Here is a 20,830-nt window from a genome sequence, read left to right on the forward strand (position 1 = left end):
CCACTCAAAGGTGACTATGGGGTTGTCTTGCTTTCAGGCCAAGGGAGTCAGCATTTGTCCACAGCTTTCCAGGTCATGTGGTCAGCATGACTAAACCACTTCTGGTGCAACGGGACACCGTGACGGAAACCAGAGCGCATGGAAACACCGTTTAGCTTCCCGCCTCAGTGGTACCTATTTATCTACTTGCATGCTTTTGAACTGCTAGGTGGGCAGGAGCTGGGACAGAGCAACAGGAGCTCACCCTGTCATGCGGATTTGAACCGCCGACCTTCCGATTGGCAAGCCTAAGAGGCTCAGTGCTTTAGACCACAGCACCACCTGCGCCCCTCTTCTAAGAATAAACATCTGCCTCCTTCCAAACACTTCCCTGCCAACACTTTTGTTCCCACTCCTCTTTACAGCTGGCTTCCCTCCATGTGAGGCTCAAATGATAATTGGAGAAGGATACAAAATGGCAGCTGTCCCTTCTAAAATAGCAGAAAATGCAGCTTTAAAAGGGAGGAAAGAATGGATGCCATACCCAGGAGGAGTTTGAAGCACAACACATCTTATAAGCCATGATCATGGAAACCTGGAAGGAAGGAATGGCAGCTCTGGAAGCAAAGGCAAGTGTAACAGCAGAAAAGCTGGATGAAGCCACTGAAACTGCTTCTGTAACCATGGATTTAAGTTTGCAGCCAGAACAAAAAATAAATAAAAGGCTGCTTCAGGAAAATAAAGGCATTAAGTCTAAGCCTGAGGAAGCTGAAAACATTTAACAAAATGTTAATTTACATGTGTGCAGGTTTAAAGAAGGGGCAGAATGAGATAATATTACAGAATTTCCTGGGAATTATCCCCAGAAGATATGAAGAGAGTACACAGAGCACTGTCAGCATACCTGTGTGATGCAGGCCCCCCACAAACAATAAAGTTATGTGCTTCCACAGTTTTAAAAAGAAAGACAAGATCTGTACAGTTTTGAGAAATGTTGAAGAAATAATACACGGCAACAGTCCAGTCATGATCTTGCAGGATTTATTCTCAGATACTTTGAAAAAACGAAGCACAGAGTTGCGCTCCACAACACTCAATAACTGCAAGATGCAGGAAAAAGATACTATTGGGCTTTTCACTTTTGTTTAGTTAGTCCCTAAAGGAAACACCAAACTCTCAACCACCAACCACAAGGAAGCCACAGAGCTATTAACAACGCTAGAACTGGACTCTCCCACTTGAGCAGCAGGATAGTGAACCCGTTGGTAAAAATGACCCTGTTCAAGAGCCCAGGTGGGAGAGCTACAGCAAAGCCAAAAAACCATCGAAGAGAAAACTGGGACAAGGAAGAGGTGGCATTGCACATATTTCAGAAAGGTTACAAATGTCTAGAAAATAAGCTGGAACTAAGGCAGAACTATTGCAAGGCGAGAATGCAGTTTCAAAGGGGGGCAGAAAATGTTTTTATAGAAGCTGAAGCAATCAGACTGGAATGATCTGAAAACATAAACATCTTAAAAGTACCAGGGTGTTGGGACATGAGATTTAAAAGAAAATGCAGGCTTAAAACATCCTATCATTTACTTGATTAAAATGTTTCTTTTTTATGCTTGTGGTTTATTCTATACCCTTAGTGGTACTTGAGAATGTTGGGAATTTTATGCAGCCGATGCTGCTAGTGTGATTCGTATAAATCACATGAGATGTCTGAGAAGAGTGTGGGAACGGAAGATTGTCTTATCTCTTCCGTCTGAGCATGTTATTGTACTGTACTTTTACTTTTGCAGGACGCAACAGTTGTTCTGCCAGAGCTTGGAGAACAAAGACGTGATTACAGATTGTCTGTACAGAATGTAAATCAAATGTAGTTTAGATCTACGGATGTTTCTTTCTTCTTGCTGTATGCTGCTAGAAGACTTGTGTGCACTTTTCGTATGAAAAGTGTCTCAGAAAGGCACTCTGGAGATGAAGGAACATGCCATTCCAGAGACATGCCCACCGGGAGACGCTCAGAGGTCCTGAGGGGTCGCCGTTTCCCCAAGAGTGTTTTTCCAACAGAACCCTTTAATATTGAAAGAGGACCCATACCATGCTCTATGTTTTAAAGGTTTTTAAGGTAATAATTCAAATGTTTTTTTTGAATATTTCTCAGGGCAACCATGTTGAACAGTTTAAAGACGAAAAGGAATAAAAACTATGTTAGAAATAAAGAGAGAAAGATATAAGGGTGAATTTCATTCTTGAGCTGAACACCAACCCAAAGTTGGTGCACTCACTTAATTAAGACCTACTTAAACTTTCAAGCTCTGATCTATTAGAGGACTTAGTACACACACCCTTGTCCTAAGCTTCCTGCCTGTACATAGGTCAATATCAACTGAAAAGGTAGGTTAATCACCTAGGATCACTACACTTAAGGCTAATTAGTGTCACTAAGAAAGCAACAGATTTGTTAATTGATTCACAAAATACTGTTGTCAGATTTAGAAGGCCTTTATAAGCAATGGCAGATCTAACATTTATTTATTTGAAAGATTTCCATATAGGAAAATGTCCTCTGGATGGCTTACAAACTTTTTTAAAGAAAACAATTCAAACCCAGATTTCAACACTACTTATTCATTCTGGCTGACGTAGCAACATGCGTTTCTGCTTCAAAAATTTTTCTTTATCCAGAAAATTTGTCCAGATTATATACACTTTTGAATGAGAATTTTATAGCACAATTACTATTATTATTTAAAAAATGCCCTACTAGAGATTTTCGGTACTCAATCAAGAGTATAGAAAACTGGAAAACTTTACAGTAACAACTTTACCACAGCAAGTGTAGAATTATCACACTGTCAAAAGAGCGGCACACATTAGCAAATTCATCTTTGAGTGAGGTGAATGCAATATCATTAACACTATGTGCAAAATGTGATTTAGGAGCTAAGTCAATTGTCTGGGCAGGGGGGCTCCTTTGTCTGGATTAGACATTTGCTCAGTAGACCAAAGAACTGCGGTGAAATTCTCATTCTGACATTGCTTTGCTGGCATGACCTTGAAGGAAAGTCAATTAACCTCTTTCTGCTCCAAATATCTTGTTTGTATAAAATCATAATCATATTTACCTGCTTCTATTGAGCTGCTGGGATGCCTCACTCAATAACTGCACAATACCTATTGGGCCAGGGAAGGAGCTGAAGATTGCTACAGCAGACTGAAAGATAATCTTGTTGGAATTTCACCAGACTGGCAAAAAAGTATGGCCAAATATTATACGTAGAGGAGACCAGTCCAACTTCTGTTGGTGTAAGGCAGGGATGGAAAACTAGATCCTTATTAGGGCTGGGGAATATATTGCTAGATCACCCAAAACCGGTTTGAAGTCCATATTGTGAATCAGTTTCATAATTTTTGACTTGGCAATCCATGCAAAAATCACAATTTGGAGGAAAATGTGAAGCCAGCCTCTATGTAGCTCCATCCTTATTTCAGACATCCTGATACATCGTGTCAGGGAACTGACATCAGAGCGAGAAGCGGAGGCAGGGCTCCAGAGCGATGCCGGAGAGGGAACCAGCAAGGGGGAAGGAATTCAGCGTGACACCAATAGAGAGGAGAGGGAGATAGAGGAATCGGTGTCAGGGCTCCAAGACCCTTCAACCGAAACTAGCGGAGAGAGCGCTGGCACGCCCCTGCCTTCCCCTTACTTGCGCAGACGCGTTCCGCGCAGGGAACATAGGAGGAGACTTGGGGTCAAACAGCTTTTATGCTGGAAGAGATTCAAGAAACGCCCACTGACGGATTCTGCAAGTGACTAACAGGTCATGGAGGGCGAGCTCTAACCCTAAACATGATAGAGCAAGCAATCTAACTAATCTGAAGGCAATTTACGCACAAGTAACCCCCTCACAACCATTACACATCGGTATATTGCAATGTTTAGCTGATGATTTATTGCAATGTTGAAAACCAGATATTGCCCAGCCCTAAATCTACCCCATGGGACGCAGGTGGCGCTGTGGGTTAAAGCCTCAGCACCTAGGGCTTGCCGATCGAAAGGTCGGCGGTTCGAATCCCTGCGGCGGGGTGCGCTCCCGCTGCTCGGTCCCAGCGCCTGCCAACAAGCAGTTCGAAAGCACCTCCGGGTGCAAGTAGATAAATAGGGACCGCTTACCAGCGGGAAGGTAAACGGCGTTTCCGTGTGCGGCTCTGGCTCGCCAGAGCAGCGATGTCACGCTGGCCACGTGACCCGGAAGTGTCTCCGGACAGCGCTGGCCCCTGGCCTCTTAAGTGAGATGGGCGCACAACCCCAGAGTCTGTCAAGACTGGCCCGTACGGGCAGGGGTACCTTTACCTTTACCTTTAAATCTACCCCAATTCCTGTGGACAAAGTTTGACAGGTGTGCATGGCTGACCACTTGTCAGTCACTTGATATCACAATGACATCAGACCACCAGTTTATGGCCACGCCGCAATGTCTTTACCGTTCCACATTTGATGTCATATGTGACAGGATGTGTAGGGCAGGTGGGCATGGCTGGGCCAAAAGGGTCTTGCAGGCCAAATGGGGATGACCTATGAGCATAATTTGGCCCATGGTGCGGAGGTTCCCCACTTATGCTGTAGTGAGTATACAAACTTGCAAGTTGCATATAATTCCTCATGGGGATGGATAGGAAGACAGCTAAATCTGGAATGAGTCTTCTAAATCTTTGGTAGGCAATGTGCAAAGATTATGAAGACGAACCAAGAAAAGATACCATCTTCTTTCTTTTTGCATTGCTTGCTTGCTAACATCAACTTAGTAAAAAAGAAAAGAAAAAGAAAAGTAAAGGCAAAGGACCCCTGGATGGTTAAGTCCAGTCAAAGGCGACTCTGGGGTTGCAGCGTTCATTTCACTTCAGGCCTAGGGAGCTGGCCTTTGTCCACAGACAGCTTTCCGGGTCATGTGGGCAGCATGACTAAACCACTTCTGGCACAATGGAACATTGTGACGGAAACCAGAGCATATGAAAATGCTGTTTACCTTCCCGCCACAGCAGTACCTATTTATCTACTTGCACTGGTGTGCTTTCGAACTGCTAGGTTAGCAGAAGCTGGGACAGAGCAACAGGAGCTCACTCCACTGTGGGGATTCAAACTGCCAAACTTCTGATCAGCAAGCCCAAGAGGCTCAGTGGTTTAGGCCCCAGTGCCACCCGCATCCTGTTCTATCAACTTAGTAGTATCTGCTTGTCCTTGTACTGCTTGTCTGCTATCTAGGACATATGTGTAACTTCAGGGAAAGGTATCCTCAAAAGAGGCGGGTGGTAGTGTTTGTTTCCCTATCCCTGCCCCAGATATTCTAATATGAAAGGTAACATTTGTGGCTATCAAGAGTACACTTTCTAAAGAATACTATGTTCATGGTGACCCACTGGTCTGATGCTGTACACCAAGTTTCCATCTAGTCTTCCTTACATACTTTGGGTTATATGCAGTGTTATTCCTCCTCAGAGCAGACCCATTGAAACTGATGAATATAAATAATTTAGGGTTCTTAATTTCAATAGGTCTACTCTGAGTAAAATTGAGATAGATACAACCCATTACCTTGCATTGTCCTCCTGCTATTTGCCTGCCAATGGACTTTCTAGACTCCATCTCCCCACAAACTACTCTGCTGTTTAACTGTAAACCTGACTTCTACAACATGTCCCTCTGGCACACACACACGGTAAAGAGACTTTCACTAGGAAAGTCACTGTGAAGAAAATGAAGGTGAGGGAGAAAAAGGGCCAAAGAGCAAAGCCTCTGTTTTAGGAAGCTCAGATAAAATATTTTATATGAGAGCATGATACTCTTGAATTGGCTAATTAAATCCAAGTGTATCATGCTGTGGTTGTTTTTGTTTTCAAGCTGCCTGATTAACAAAGCAAAGGTTAAACATTTGCCGGTCCCTTCACGTTAGCATGCAGAGATCCCACTTCTGCTGTTGCACTTTATATTTGATCAACCCAGAAATCTGCAAGGCAGTGGGAGTTTCTGTCATCTGCATTTTTAAGAGCCAAGGTCGCCCAAAGGAAAACAGTCCTACATACAAAGTTGCTTAGTCAGAGCTTAGACGTGTTGGATTTTTTGAAATTTTTTTTTTTTTTTTGAAAGATGGCCTGCACTGGTTGAAAAGGAAACAAATTATATGGCTAAGGCTGAATTCATCAGCAGCTCAGAGTTGGAGGATCACTGAGCACATGAGTAATTTTATTGTCACCTTTGATTTTGTTTGACAAACTGAAAGCTCCTTATGAGCTCTAACCCACACCATTTGATGCTTTCAAAACACCACCCTGCATCCGAATAGGTTCTAAGAAACAGCACTTAGAGTTTATATTGGCTTTCTAAAACTCTTTATTGCAGGGCTATCCAAGGGCACCTCCAGACTGTTAGTGTTTTGTGGAAGGGATTCAAGGGCATGCTGGGAAATTTAGGTTTGTGCAATTAAGGTGGATCCAAGTGCTGTGTCTCCCTAATGCAACAAACCCACTATGTATATAAAAAAAGGACTTGTGGGGGTTAAAGAAAGAGATGGTGAAACACACTGAAAAGTGTGGCATGAACAAATGACTAACGAAAAGATGTATAAACACTACACAAGCCAATCAGGATAGATGTCTGATGTAGGTTCACTGCTGTATAAGCTCTTTGAACATAAATCAAAACAGATGCTCAATAAATACTGGATATAATCAAACCTTCCTGTATGCTATGCACAAACAAATTAGGACACAAGTTCAATAAATAGTACATCTGGAGGACCCCCAAGTATGAGATAGTCTACCAAAAGAATAAGGCTGTTGCAGTGGAGCCAAGCCTCTGGCTTTCAAAAGCAAAGCCATACCCTGCAAGTGTCCACATATTCCAGAGACATCCCCAGAATTATGAAAGCCATCCCGGCTTTTGTGTTGTATTTGAATGTCCCTATTTCCCCACTAGTGCCACTGCCACCAAGTTCGGGGATAAGGATGAGCTGGCCTGCTTGCTGTGCTGTGTCCCATTGGTGAAGTGGGGGGAGGGGCTGGGGGTTTCAGTTGGTGGGAAGTGATAAATGTTCCTATTTTCCTCTGAGGCGTGTTGGAGCGTATGCACAGCTCCTCCACTGTTGTAAAAGTACACTTTGAACTGTTCCTCTGATTTCTCTCTGTGGCAGCCAAGCATAGGAGTCAACTCCTAGGAGCCGAGGTCCCTTCAGCCCACCCAATATATATATGTGTGTGTGTGTGTGTGTGTGTGTGTGTGTATTTGAGGGGGCATCCCTCCAAGTTGATGGGGATTGTCATTCAAATGATGTGCGTACAACACATCTTGTGATTGATTATGTGGGGAAGGGCTTACCTGCCCCCCACAATATTTTATTCAAGTTTTCACCCCTGCAACCAAGACAGAGGGTTGCTGAAGAAGGGAGGCAATAGAAGAAGAAGAAGAGTTTGGATTTGATATCCCGCCTTTCACTCCCCTTCAGGAGTCTCAAAGCGGCTAACATTCTCCTTTCCCTTCCTCCCCCACAACAAACACTCTGTGAGGTGAGTGGGGCTGAGAGACTTCACAGAAGTGTGACTGGCCCAAGGTCACCCAGCAGCTGCATGTGGAGGAGCGGAGACTCAAACCCGGTTCCCCAGATTACAAGACTACCGCTCTTAACCACTACACCACACTGGCTCTCAATAGATTCCAAGTCTTGCTTTTTGAGCCCCAGTCCCCTGCAGAAGTATTTAGTGGCCTGCTGAAATGTAAACAGGTGATATTTCCATAGTTAGCTTTTAAAGGAAGGAGCCCTTGCTGCAGTTGCGAGATAAGGCCCAAATTTCTACCTGGATCCACCCCAAACCAAATTTGTCTTGGTTTCTACTGGAATAAGAGGCGAAATTCAGGCCGGCCCCACAATCAAGAGCAGAACAAATGGGTGCGGATCTTCTGCTTCGTTGCACTGACAAAAGGGCTGTGATTATGTTCACACTGCCACCTTTCTGGGTAAAGTATGCCAAGCAGGCAATGGCTGCTGTTGCCTCAAAGTACTTTGCCAAGATGGCTGTCAATCTGAATGGGGGGCTGCCATTTGCAACTGATGAGAAGGACATGCCTTGGTACTGCAATGTGGAAAGCATCATCAAAAGCAGCCCTTTGTGATGGCCAAAAATCAGTAATGTGCTTGGGTAGTTTGCCAAATAATGATCAGTTAAAAGCAGCCTTGTATTTTACCTGGTGGCAGTGAAGTTCTAAAGGGGAAGACCTGGGAAGCATCATGGCACAGGACCCAGGGAATATGGGGTGCTATGACATTAGTTTTTCCTGCTCTTATCCTTATCTGGTCATTTTGCTCTCTCTCTGTTCTTTCTCCCTGCTTTAGCAAGCAAACCTCTTGTTTTACTGTTCAACTGGCAGGAAGTGAGGGTGGGTGTAAAGTCTAGGGGAGGAGCAGGTCAGGATAATCTTCAAATATGTCACCTTCTATTGCTGCTATGGAATTGTTCAAGGGCTATGCATTTTCTTCCCATTGTCTCTTCTCTCTCTCTCTCTCTCTCTCTCGTTTTATTTGTCTGTGGTATCATTCTGGATGCTGTCAAGTGAGAACGTATAGACCATATGCCCAAAATATTGTGCTCTGGAACATAATGCAGCATAGATTCTCCTTAATCCCAGTCCTCTTTCTGGACCTGTGCATACCATATTGGATGGAAAAGGCGCATTATGGTTCTCCGCAAAGATAATTATTTGAATGTTTTGTGTCTCTGCTGGAAAAACTATAGAGAGCATTTCATAATAGTGCACATGTAAATACTAACACAATTTGAGACATAATGGAATGATCATTTCCACATAAATATAAAATCCCCAGGCACCTGCCGCACAGTGACTAGCTGCTCTGCTTGCAGCTCCTAATGAATAACTGTGCCACATGGCTGTTCTCTCATTTATGAAATAAAATGCATCCCAGGTCCCCTTTCTCACAGTCGTAACATGCAGTGAGTCGCAAGCCGAAGCACAGATATCGTGGCAATGTGTGGCACACTTACCAAAGGGAGTCTATTAACCTATTTTTATAGCACCTACAAAAATTTCCAAATGATGGTTGCTATTTTTAAAATAATTATTTTTATTCACTTTTAGTGGCTATGACCCTCAGCCGACTTTGCTTGTGGCTCACAGCACTACTGTTGACTGTGATCAATTTCTGTGAGATAAATCCCCCCCCCCCCGACTGCAAATGCCAAAGTTATCACAGTACAGTGGTACCTTGGGTTACATATGCTTCAGGTTACAGACTCCGCTAACCCAGAAATAGGGCTTCAGGTTAAGAACTTTGCTTCAGGATGAGAACAGAAATTGGGCTCCGGTGGCACAGCGGCAGCAGGAGGCCACATTAGCTAAAGAGGTGCTTCAGGTTAAGAACAGTTTCAGGTTAAGAACGGACTTCCAGAATGAATTAAGTACTTAACCCGAGGTACCATTGTATATAAAGCGAATGTGGTTTGCCATTGGAATGATTGCCTCTGGGGATTATCGGGAGTTAACTATGGAAGCTGGCCTGAGCCAGAAAAAAGTCCTTGCTAGTTCCAGTGCTTTTTCCCCCCTGGGGGTACTCAAGAGTACCATCACCTTTTAAAAAAAAAATGTTTAAAATGTGGAATAACTTCATGGTGAGTACTAGCCCCCTTTTTTCTTAAAAAAAAACACCCCAGCACTGACTAGATCAAATGTACAATGGTAAAGAACAGATGTAGGAAACCAAAGACAATGTCAGATCCTTCACATTTAGCTAAGTTACCCTTATGGTGCACAAAACCCCCATTAAAATAGGCTCCCTTGATCTCGCTCAAGGGACACTGAGGTCCACTTCCAGGGGCCATCTGGCAGTTCCCTCACTGCATGAAGTTACAGGGAACCAGGAAGAGGGCCTCCTTGGCAGTGGCGCCCTCCTTGTGGAACAACCTCCTATCAGATGTCAAGGAGATAAAGAACTACCCAACTTTTAGAAGACATCTAAAGACAGCCCTGTATCAGGAAGTTTTCAACGTTTGACATTTTATCCTGTTTATATATTTTTCTGGAAGCAGCCCCAAGATGGGTGGGGTATAAATTATTATCATTATTAAACACTTACAACTTCCAAATTTTAATGGGCAAGCATGTGCATCCATGGGGAAGTCTTCCAGCTGCATGGGACATTCAGCAGAGATGGTCAATCTGACAGAGAGAGAAAGAGAGACAATTAAGAGTTTGTTGGTTTGATTCACAGAGAAATATAGTTATGCCAGATAAACATGGATCCACATGGACCATTACACATTTAATAGATCATGCAGGAGGATTGCCAGGGCCATGTCACCCAACCTCACTCACTGCCATGTGGGCTGTCCCACCCATCACTGCCATGCTCCTCTGATGTCCATTCATTCATTTGTATGTGGGGAGACCTCCATCTGGTGACCGTTCCATGTGCAGAAGTCAGGGGAGCATGATGTGCTGGCATGGGGCAGCACTAGACCGCATGGCCCCTTGACTGCCTCCAATCATTCTTTCAACACATGGGTTGTATGAACCCCTTACTAATGTTGTGTGTGAGAGGTGGTGAAAGCACAGCCATATTTTCCACACCTTCTCGTGGGAATCAAATGATTTCTAAGTCACATACAGAAGCTTTAATAATGTATTGATGATGCAATAATTGTTTCCTTACCACCTTAAATTTTAACCAGTTTCTTAAAAACTTGGGGAAATAAAGTGTGGATAGCTCATTCTGTCCCCCACCCCCCCCAACGCTTTTGCTAAAGGCTTTTCTTTTGGCAAAGCAGCTGTTCTGCTAATCCGTAAGACTCCCTCCATATTTATAGTGGCTGCACCATTTCCAAGTACAGTAGAGGTAATGTTGATAATGACAACGTCAAATGAACACTTGAAGGTATGGAATCGTGAATGCCATTCAAATACTGCTAAGAGACTTTCAAAATCATAGCTGGGAAGCTATCAGGTAATGGGACTCTGAGAGACAGTCATGCTAGTGGAAGTTCGTGATAACTAGAGAAATATACCCTAAGAAGGATTTCCTAGTGCCACGTGGGGTGTTGCAATAAAATTTCAAGCTGAATCAGTGTTGGTTGATCAGAAACTCTGGTGGTACTTTAACTAATGGGGAGGGAGAGAAGATATTTTTCATATCATAACAACAGGATGGCTTGTTACTTTTAGACTGATTTATGTGTGTTCAGTTGATATGTGGCCATGTACACATGCATTGTGGTGACCCAGAAGTGGGCAGAAAAGGGGGCGGAATGGGGGAGAACAGGAGCAGGCAGAGGTGGAACAAGCTTATGTGCATGATGATCCAGAATGCAACTCCCATGCAAATCTGGAGTTGCCTGTACATCCAGGTACAAGTGTGAGCAAACCAAAAAAGCCAACAAGTTTAATGTTTCACTGTAACACTAAAACTATTCTCTCTGTTGTTCCCTGTGCTGGTCTAAACCGCACCATAATGACAGCATCTGAACTATAGTCTCGGGTTATTTCCCCCCAAATCTATTATTTGAAGAATTGACTTTCTGATCCAGGCCTGGTTAACAGCTATCCACTACAATCAAAAGAACACATTCTTGTGGGGCCTATATTAATTAGGTCCCATCATCTCATGGTAGTTCCAAAACAATCAATCGGTTTTCAAGTTGACTGTGAGTCTGTAAAGCAGGCATAGGCAAACTCTGGCCGTCCAGATGATTGGGACTACAATTCCCATCATCCCTAGCTAACATGACCAGTGGCCAGGGATGATGGGAAACATCTGGAGGGCCGGAGTTTGCCTATGCCTGCTGTAAAGGGTGGAAATAACATTTCTGAAGCCCACTTGCCATTCTACAACCATTTCCTTGCACCGTCTCCCCTCCCTCTTATTCAGTAGCCCATCCATCTATACAGTTGTCCTCATCTCTGTTCCCTCCATCCATCTATTCGGAGACAGCCCAAGACATGTCGCTTCCTGAGGCATAGCAGCAAATCGCCCAGCCCTCAAGTCAACATACATAGCACCCAAGGCCACACCCAAGCCCCTCTCCTCCTCCCTGGCAGTAAAAAATATACTGGTAATAGATTAGATAACTAGCCATTTGCTGCTCTTTCATGGAGCCCAAAATCAGCTTCCTAATGCATCCCCCTCACTCTGCATACTGGTACATAATCTATCTATTCTAGGTGAACTGGTAGCTTTATCTCACAACTAGTCAATATACCATTGGCAGAAACGCCTATTTCTGAAAAGTTATAAAAGCATAGCCTTGTAAAACAGCATTAATCTGCAGAAAGGAACAGTCGTCCCCTGAGCTTTCACACAAAACATTGTATGTGGCATGAAAACTTTTTTTAAAAAAAATAAGAATAAAAAATAAATCCATGGAAGAATTCTATATTCCCTAATCCAATCACTTTTCTCCAAATGTGTATAGTACTCTTAAAAAGATGTACGGCTGTAAAATATCTCTGTTAAAAAGAAACATAACCTAGAGAGTAACCAAGAATGTGTTAAAAAGGAGTTCAATGATCAGATTCCCAAAGCACTCAACTAACAAACCTGCATTCTTCTTTCCTCATCAACCCTAAATAGGAATTTAAAGAATACACAGGAGAGTAAAGTTTAGAGGACATAGGAGCCAATTCCTACAGGCCAGGGTCCCTTCACCCCCCAATCAAATATTTGAGGGGGCCACCAGCCCCAAGTTGATGGACCTTGCCATTCAAATAGTTTGTATGTGCCGTGTCTTGTGATCAATTATGTTGGGTGGGGCTTACCTGCCCCCCAATATTTTATTCAAGTTGGCATCCCTGGTAGAGGAGCTGTATCTGGTGCCTTCAACTCTGACCTTCCTGTGGTGAGCTGTCAGATCTGAAGAAACCTCGATTGTGTGGTGATCTTGTAGAGTATTCTCAGCGTGTTCAGATGACCATGCAAAGAATCCATTGTTGGATCTTTGACCTCATTGCACAAAGCTCAAGTAGGGGATAGGGGCAGCAGAAACAGGGACTTTGGGGACACCTAAATAGGACTTCTGCCACCTTAACTTCATGTCACTCGGTCATTATCATGACTTAGTATCAAGGTGCAACCACTATACAAGGGAGCTTTCATTTGTGTATATGGTGATGGATGATACTTGTTTCTGCTTGATGTTTTCTAAATTGCTTGAGATGCATATGAACCAGCCATGGAGAAGTGCCAGTCACATCCTTTTCACAGAGTCTCAGCTGATGTTACACACCCACAGCATGTGAGTGAATGAGGTGTTTCTAGCCTTTGGGAAAATTTCATGACAAAGTTTAGTGGTACCTTTTTTTTGTAAGGGTATGTAATAGGTTATACATTAAAGCCTCGTTCATTTATTTCCTATTCATTTATGCACAATCTAGAGAAACTGTACAGTGGGACCTCTAGTTGTGGACACGATCTGTTCAGGGTGCCTTTTGCACCCTGAAAAGTCTGCAACTATAGCGGTGCTTCTGCACAAGCATGATAGAGCACTTCTGCACATATGCAAAGCACGCAGAATGCTTCTGTGCATGCACAAAGTGTGCAGAACACTTCTGTGTGTGCGCGCACGGCGAAACCCGGAAGTGTAAGTTTGCCGTGTTCGCAAGCTGAAAAGACGTAACATGAACCTAATGCAACACGACGTATGACGCAACATGAACCTAACGCAACACGAGGTATAACACAACACGAGGTATGACATAGAAAAGAAATGCAACAGAATAAACTATGCTCTGTGGCTGTATTATGAGAAACCATGGTTTAGTGAAACATGCATAAGTTACAACAAGCCTCTCATCTCCTCCTTCTGCACAGCATAAAGAAATTGGGAAGCGTTCGTTTCTGTTTTTAGTCTACCATGGCTTCCCATGTCATCAAAACTGTGAACCATGGTTAACACAAACGACAGTTGATTTCAACCCAGCTTCAGAAACCATGGTTTGATGTTATCTAAAGTTTGTTGGGCCAGGCAACATGTCTGTTGCTAAAGAGAAAGCAGAAGTTTCTGAACTCCTCTTCCCAACCAGGCAAGAAGTTTAGAGGGAGGAAGCAAGCGAGCCCAGGACTTAACACAGCTTGTGAAAGTTATGCAAGCCATAGTGCCCCATACTGCAAGCAAGGGATTGTTGCATAATTTTTGCTGCCTTTCTGTAGGTCAGGGATTTTCATCACACCTTATCTATCCACGCAAAGGACAGCGAATGATTTAGTACAACAAAGAGGTCTTAAGATGTGACTAAAGATTTGGCTGCTGTACAACTATGTCAAAGAGAAGAAAACCCAAAAGTTGGCAATTGGCCAACAAAGTTGTAGACAATGAAGTTCAGAAACAAATGAGGCTGGGATATTTTAAAAACAACAACAGCAACATTTAACTTTTAAAAAATAAATAAAAATAAAGAGAAAACCATGCACTTTTTTAAAAAGGCAAACGAAAGATTGAACCATTAGTACCGTATATAGCTAAACTGATTGTCATTTATTTTTCTTTTTGTTCACTGTTCAGTTATTTTGGGTGTACCTGAAGTGATTCACTTTCCTCTAATTTGTTTTTTTAAAAATCCCCCTGGCTTGATCTCTCTCAGTGTTAAGTCCTTCTTAGAACTTAGGGGACTTCAGCTGTGCAAACCTTGCAGAGGCCATCTATAAGGAAATGCCTGCCACCCACTGGACTATATTTATCCACCCACCCTGTCTGTCTTCTAGCTTTCTGTTTCTCATACTCTGCAGCTCCTTTCTATGCCTTCTGTTGGTGGGCAGGAACAATCGCCACCCACCAGTGAATTTGTGATTCAGAAAATCTGGAGCCCCTGTTCATTTCCTACTCACGGTCACAGTCTGTGCCAATTTCCATGCTTGGGGGGGAAAAACCCGATCGTTACTATTTTGCTGTTGCAGAGCGGTGATGAAGCTTAATTACTATTTGTATGTTTTTTGTGTGAAGTGCTTTCAAAACTTCAAATGGCAAGGGCTGTGGAAGGGCACAAGTCTTGTCTTTATTATTGCTGGCAGGTGCCTTCTTCAGCACAGTGGGTAATTTAAGCCTTGGCGTTACAGAGAAACTTTATCACTGGCTTTACCTAATCAATGCAGAAGGGGAGCAGAGGCCCCTCCAGGCCTTATCTAAACAACAACAACAACAACAACAACAATTGAATAAAAAAAAAGAAATGTACAGATCATACTGGATCGCTCACTGTAGATCATAGAATCATAGAATCATAGAGTTGGAAGAGACCACAAGGACCATCGAGTCCAACCCCCTGCCAAGCAGGAAACATAAATGTTGACCCAGTGTGTGGCAGCTGTGAAAAAGGTGAATCCCATGTTAGGGATCATTAGGAAAGGGGTTACAAATAAAATGGGCAATATCCAAATGCTGTTACAGTGGTACCTTGGGTTACAGATGCTTCAGGTTACAGACGCTTCAGGTTACAGACTCCGCTAACCCAGAAATAGTACCTTGGGTTAAGAACTTTGCTTCAGGATGAGAACAGAAATCGGGTGGCGGTGGCGTAGCGGCAGTGGGAGGCCCCATTTGTTAAAGTGATGCTTCAAGTTAAGAACAGTTTCAGTTTAAGAATGGACCTCCGGAACGAATTAAGTTCTTAACCCGAGGTACCACTGTATACAAATTCATGGTATACTTCTGGTCTGTTGAAAACAATTTTGTTGATCTGGAAAAGGTTCAGAAAAGGATAACCAAAATTATTGGGCTTTGAGTGACTTCCTTATGAGGAAATATGGAGCTTTTTAGTTTGGGGGAAAGGCAAATAAGAAGGAACATGATCTTTAAAATTATGCAGAGTTTGGAGAAAATGGATAGGGAAAAGCTTTTCTCCATTTCTCATAACAAGGCTAGGAATTGGTGCCGATAAACTGAAGATCAATCCAGATAAGACTGAGGAACTGTTAGTGGGTGGTTTCCTAGACTGGATGGATGGGAGGGAGGTTGCCTGCTCTTGATGGGGTTACACACCCTCTGAAGGAGCACGTACGCAGCTTGGAGGTAACTCCTGGATCCATTGCTGTCGCTTGAGGCTTAGGTGGCCCAGGTGGCATGGAGTGTCTTCCATCAGCTTCGGCTGGTGCCCAGCTGCATCCTGGTCTGGACAGGCATAGCCTAACTTCTGGCGTCTATGCTCTGGTAACCTCTAGGGTAGATTACTGCAACACATTATATGTGGGGCTACCTCTGAAGATGGTTCGGAAACTTCAGCTACAGAATTCAGCGGCCAGGTTGCTCACCGGGGCAAGATGGTTTGAGAATATGACACCGATTCTGGTCCAACTGCACTGGCTACCAATTATTTTCCGGGCCTAATTCAAAGTGCCGGTTTTGACCTATAAAGCCTTAAATGGTTCATATATCTTTAGGCACCAGACAATAACTTTCTTCTATACCCAGGGCTTTGGCCATCAACTGTCCATGGCCTTTTAGAAGTGGGTGGGATGTTTTTAATGTGCATATTTCCTCCTTCTCACCCCCTTGGTTTTAATGTATCTATGTGGGGTGTTGTTGTTGTTTGCTTTTTTGTGTTTGGTTGCAAGTTGCTTTGGGTTGCTTGGGCAAGATAAAGGGAATGATTTTTCCCTTTACCACCTAACCAAATGTAATTTAAAATCTGTTTTTCCCACCACATCTTTTAGCTACTGTAAAAACCTTAGAAGCATCTATTATGTTGTGCATTTTGAGGTTTGTTTGTTTTTACTACCTAGAAGTCAATCATACATTTGACATATATTCAATCAAACAATTTAGGACCTTGGAAATTTAATGGAAAAGGCTGAGTGGGAAACATAATGTACCTCATTCCATACAGAAACAATTGGCACTGGATCATTAGCCTGCATGCAAAATACCCTTCCTTCCTTCCTTCCTTCCTTCCTTCCTTCCTTCTTTCCCTCCCTCCCTCCTTTCTCTCCCCCCCCTCCACACACACTCATGATCTTCAATTCATGCTACCACTTTTTAAATCCTTATAAGAAATCAAGCTGATACACAAAACAAGTCACATTGTTGTTTATGTTTGTGTGTGTGTGTGACAGCAGAATAAAAAATACTGGCCGATTTTCACATAATCTCTTAATCCTTTGCTGCCACACAAAATATTAAGCAACATGAGTCAAAAGTCATATTTTGGGGTGAGAGAGATTGGCAGATCCTATCTAGCCCATCTTTTAGTTCCTGATAGGCTCAAGTCCATCTCCCTTTCCTCGCGAGCCCCAAATATTGTCTCAGAGAGTGAGAGTTCAGTACCTAACAGGTTAATGGGACGCCTCTTTACCTCATGCTAGGTTTTTACTGCCTCGCGGGCCTTCTTATGCTTGTGTTTATGCGATTATATCAGGTGCTACCAAAACACTAATAACAAAGATGAGAAAAAGAAAAGGCTAACTCACCCCCCCATGCATTAAAATGAAAAAGCTTCTCTAGAAGCAGCTATTGATGGGAATAATGTCCGTACTTATTGAAGGGCAGCTGGGGTAGCCGCTGTTATACCCTACAAGGGATTACACAGCCGGGCTGGGAAAACATCTGGCATGCTAGTTTGTCTCTGCAGAGAACCAACCGATTTAAAAATTAAGGTAAGTTTGGTTTTTGTTTTTTTAAAGGAAGGGAAAAAATCAGCCGTGCTGCAGCAGCACTAAAAATAGCTCCTTAATTCCACACTAATTCGTTCTAATACCCAGTAAACATTACGGTGTCTATAAAGTTTCTGTTAAATGTATTTATGGGAGCCTAGAACCGAAGTGCACCTGATTCTGAACATCATACGCACATACATGAATGATGCACATGACACAGGCCTTGAAAATGTTCTTCTCCACTAACAAGCACAGCTACTGGGCCAGGACTTTGTGAGCAAAGTAATGCCTGTGGTGCCATCAAGTGGCTATTATACATATTGCACTCAGTTTCAGACAGTCCACATTTTACTTTATTTTATTTTGAAATGTACAATTAAGGCAGGTCGAATATTCCCATGTGCAAATGGCACCGACTGCTTGGTTATGGTTAATAAATTCAGCTTCCCTACAACCAAATTCAATGGCAAATAAATAACCAAGTAGTTTTGCAAAATGAACATTTAAAGCTAATCAGAGCATAGGTTTGCATCTTTGTTCTGCAATTCAACAAGCATAGTGGTTTTCTCTGAAAGAAAAGAATCCTGCTTATTTGCTCCCCACTTACATATCAGTAGAAATTTGTGTTTGTATCAATATTCTCATGCCCCCCCTTTCCTGTTTCATTTCTGATATGCTATGCAAATTAGCAATATCAGACAGAAATATTAATAAAAGCTCATTGCTGGTACTCTTCCTTTCTCTATGTGAAACCTTTAGGATGCCACAAAAACCAGAGCTGTTTCTGTTAGCATTTTGTATAGATTTTCCTCTTTGTGAAAGCCGCTTTTTCCAAATTTAGAAACGGACAATGCTCCCCTCTAGGGGCTGAAAAGAAAGATGCAATCTTAAATTCATGTTGCCAGTTTCCAAACACTTATTAGAAATCAAATTACTCCGCAAGTAACCATGCTGGTCACATTGTTTTACAATCAGCTTAGTATTTTTACTGTCCATTTGTCCAGCTAAATCAGATGTGTGGCTCAATTCTAAATATATTTACTTATTTCCCAGTAGTTAAACTAATACTTAGATTGCATTTTTATAATTAATTTTACTATCTCTTGGTTCATAAATGCTGAAGTAATCAAATAATGGGCATCTTAAGACCATTAAAAACATCTTAAACAGTTGCTTGGGTGGATGAACCAGGCATCATTGCTCAAACACAGGCAGGAAGAAAACCTCTAATATACTAAAAGATGCTTGGGTTAATAATATCTGGAGCACTGCTCTATCAGAATGCCCCACATAACACCAGCAAATAATCAAAGGCATGTAAAAAAATACATTTAACACAGTTTGGTCTCCTTTTTTCTCTTTTATGGAAGAACAGGATATTTTAATACTATAATAATCACAGAGGTATCTGTGGAGGGGCTATATTGATTGAAAATGTCTAGTAAACCAGATCGGTAGTTGGGTTCCTATTGAGAGTATTTGGCGAACCAACATGACAGGGATGAGGGATTGAGGATAGGAGTGATCATTCTGTGGTATTATGGCAGTGGGCAAAGCTGAAGTGTAACTTTTTAATAAGTATTTTTAATAATAATAACAACAACAACAACAACAACAACAACAACAACAACACATAGGCAGAACTGTCATAACCTCTCACCCAACACTTTCCCACGGAGCCAGCTCTCATGGGCAACTGTGTGTCTCTAAAGGCAGTGCAGCCCAGTCTGATTCTGAACTCGGGACGGGAAGGATTAGGGAACTTGATATCGATTCGGGGTTGGCACATGTCTTTTCCTGCCCTTTTGTCTGCTCAACACAGCAGATCATTCCAAAGCAGCCAAAGGGGCCAACCAAGATGTGTGCCTTTAGTTCTTGTGCGCATGTGTTTTTTGTTTTGTTTTGTTTTGTTTGTTTTGTTTTTGTTTTAAAAAGTGGGGGCACCAGATTGGCAGATGAACAGGGAGGTGTCCTGTCCTGTCTCAGCTCAATGGAAGCCTGCTGTATAGGGGCACTCACTCTTTGGGTACAGTCATGTTACATAAAGCAGAGTGGGGTCACAACAGGGGAGGCTGCTGTTGTCAGCACCTTGGACAGTGCCCTGCTAGTCTGAGCCTTATTATGCAGCCACTAGCTCTCACTTCCATACTATGAACTGCAAGAAGATCAAACCTCTCCATTTTGAAGGAAATCAGCCCTGAGTGCTCACTGGAAGGACAGATCATGAAGCTGAGGCTCCAATACTTTGGCCACCTCATGAGAAGAGAAGACTCCCTGGAAAAGACCCTGATGTTGGGAAAGATGGAGGGCACAAGGAGAAGGGGACGACAGAGAATGAGATGGTTGGACAGTGTTCTCAAAGCTACCAGCATGAGTCTGACCAAACTGCGGGAGGCAGTGGAAGACAGGAGTGCCTGGCGTGCTGTGGTCCATGGGGTCACGAAGAGTCGGACACGACTAAACGACTAAACAACAACAAAAAGCAACTATGCTGTGGTGTTTGTATAGAAACATATGAAGCTGCCTTGTATTCAATCAGGCAGACCATTGGTCCATGTTCCTTAGTGCTGTCTTTACTGTCTGGTAGTGGATCGTTTTCAGACTAGGAACATTCCCAGTGCTACCTGAAGATGCCAGGACTGAACCTGGAACCTTCTGCATGGAAAGCAGATGTTCTATTACTGAGCTACAGCCATTCTTTTATTAGTTATTATTATTATTATTCATTTGATTTATATACAGTCCTTCATTGAAAGATCTCAGGGCAGTTCACAGGATAAAAATACAAAAGCACAAATATATAGTTAAACCAGGTGCAACAAAACAATAACCTGTATACCACAAGATACATCTAAAAGGTTGTATAATATTAATCAGCTCAAGGCCTGGTTGAAGAGGAACATATTGGGAGTAATGTAGTACCTTCGTTCTCGAACTTAATCTGTTCCAAGAGTCTGTTTGACTCCTAAAAGTGTTCAAAAACCAAGGCACGGCTTCCGATTGGCTGCAGGAGCTTCCTGCACTCAAGCAGAAGCCGCGTTGAATGTTCGGCTTCTGAAAAACATTCAAAAGCCAGAACACTTACTTCCGGGTTTACAGCATTTGGGAGCCGATTTGTTTGTCAACTAAACCGTTCGAGAACGAAGGTAGCACTGTAGGTCTTCTGAGTCCAAGGACTACAGCAGGCAATGTATTCTGACCTGGTAGATCCCAGAGCAGTG

At 42.8% G+C, this 20,830-nt stretch overlaps 2 protein-coding genes across 3 annotated transcripts in view; one reads left to right on the forward strand and one right to left on the reverse strand.

The window, feature by feature from the left end:
- The window catches only part of GABRA5 (gamma-aminobutyric acid type A receptor subunit alpha5), a 75,131-nt gene that overhangs the window by 25,971 nt on the left and 28,330 nt on the right, over window positions 1-20,830 (reverse strand). For both annotated transcript variants that reach the window (XM_079972869.1, XM_079972870.1), the window contains exon 6: window positions 10,110-10,192. In XM_079972869.1, the coding sequence (XP_079828995.1) occupies window positions 10,110-10,192 (83 nt within the window). The remainder of the gene's footprint in view (window positions 1-10,109; window positions 10,193-20,830) is intronic.
- Window positions 1-20,830, forward strand: part of GABRB3 (gamma-aminobutyric acid type A receptor subunit beta3) — a 203,985-nt gene that overhangs the window by 14,247 nt on the left and 168,908 nt on the right. The gene's annotated exons all lie outside the window — the stretch shown is intronic.

The sequence above is a fragment of the Podarcis cretensis genome, assembly GCF_951804945.1.
Source record: "Podarcis cretensis genome assembly, chromosome: 4".
Classification (NCBI taxonomy): domain Eukaryota; kingdom Metazoa; phylum Chordata; class Lepidosauria; order Squamata; family Lacertidae; genus Podarcis; species Podarcis cretensis.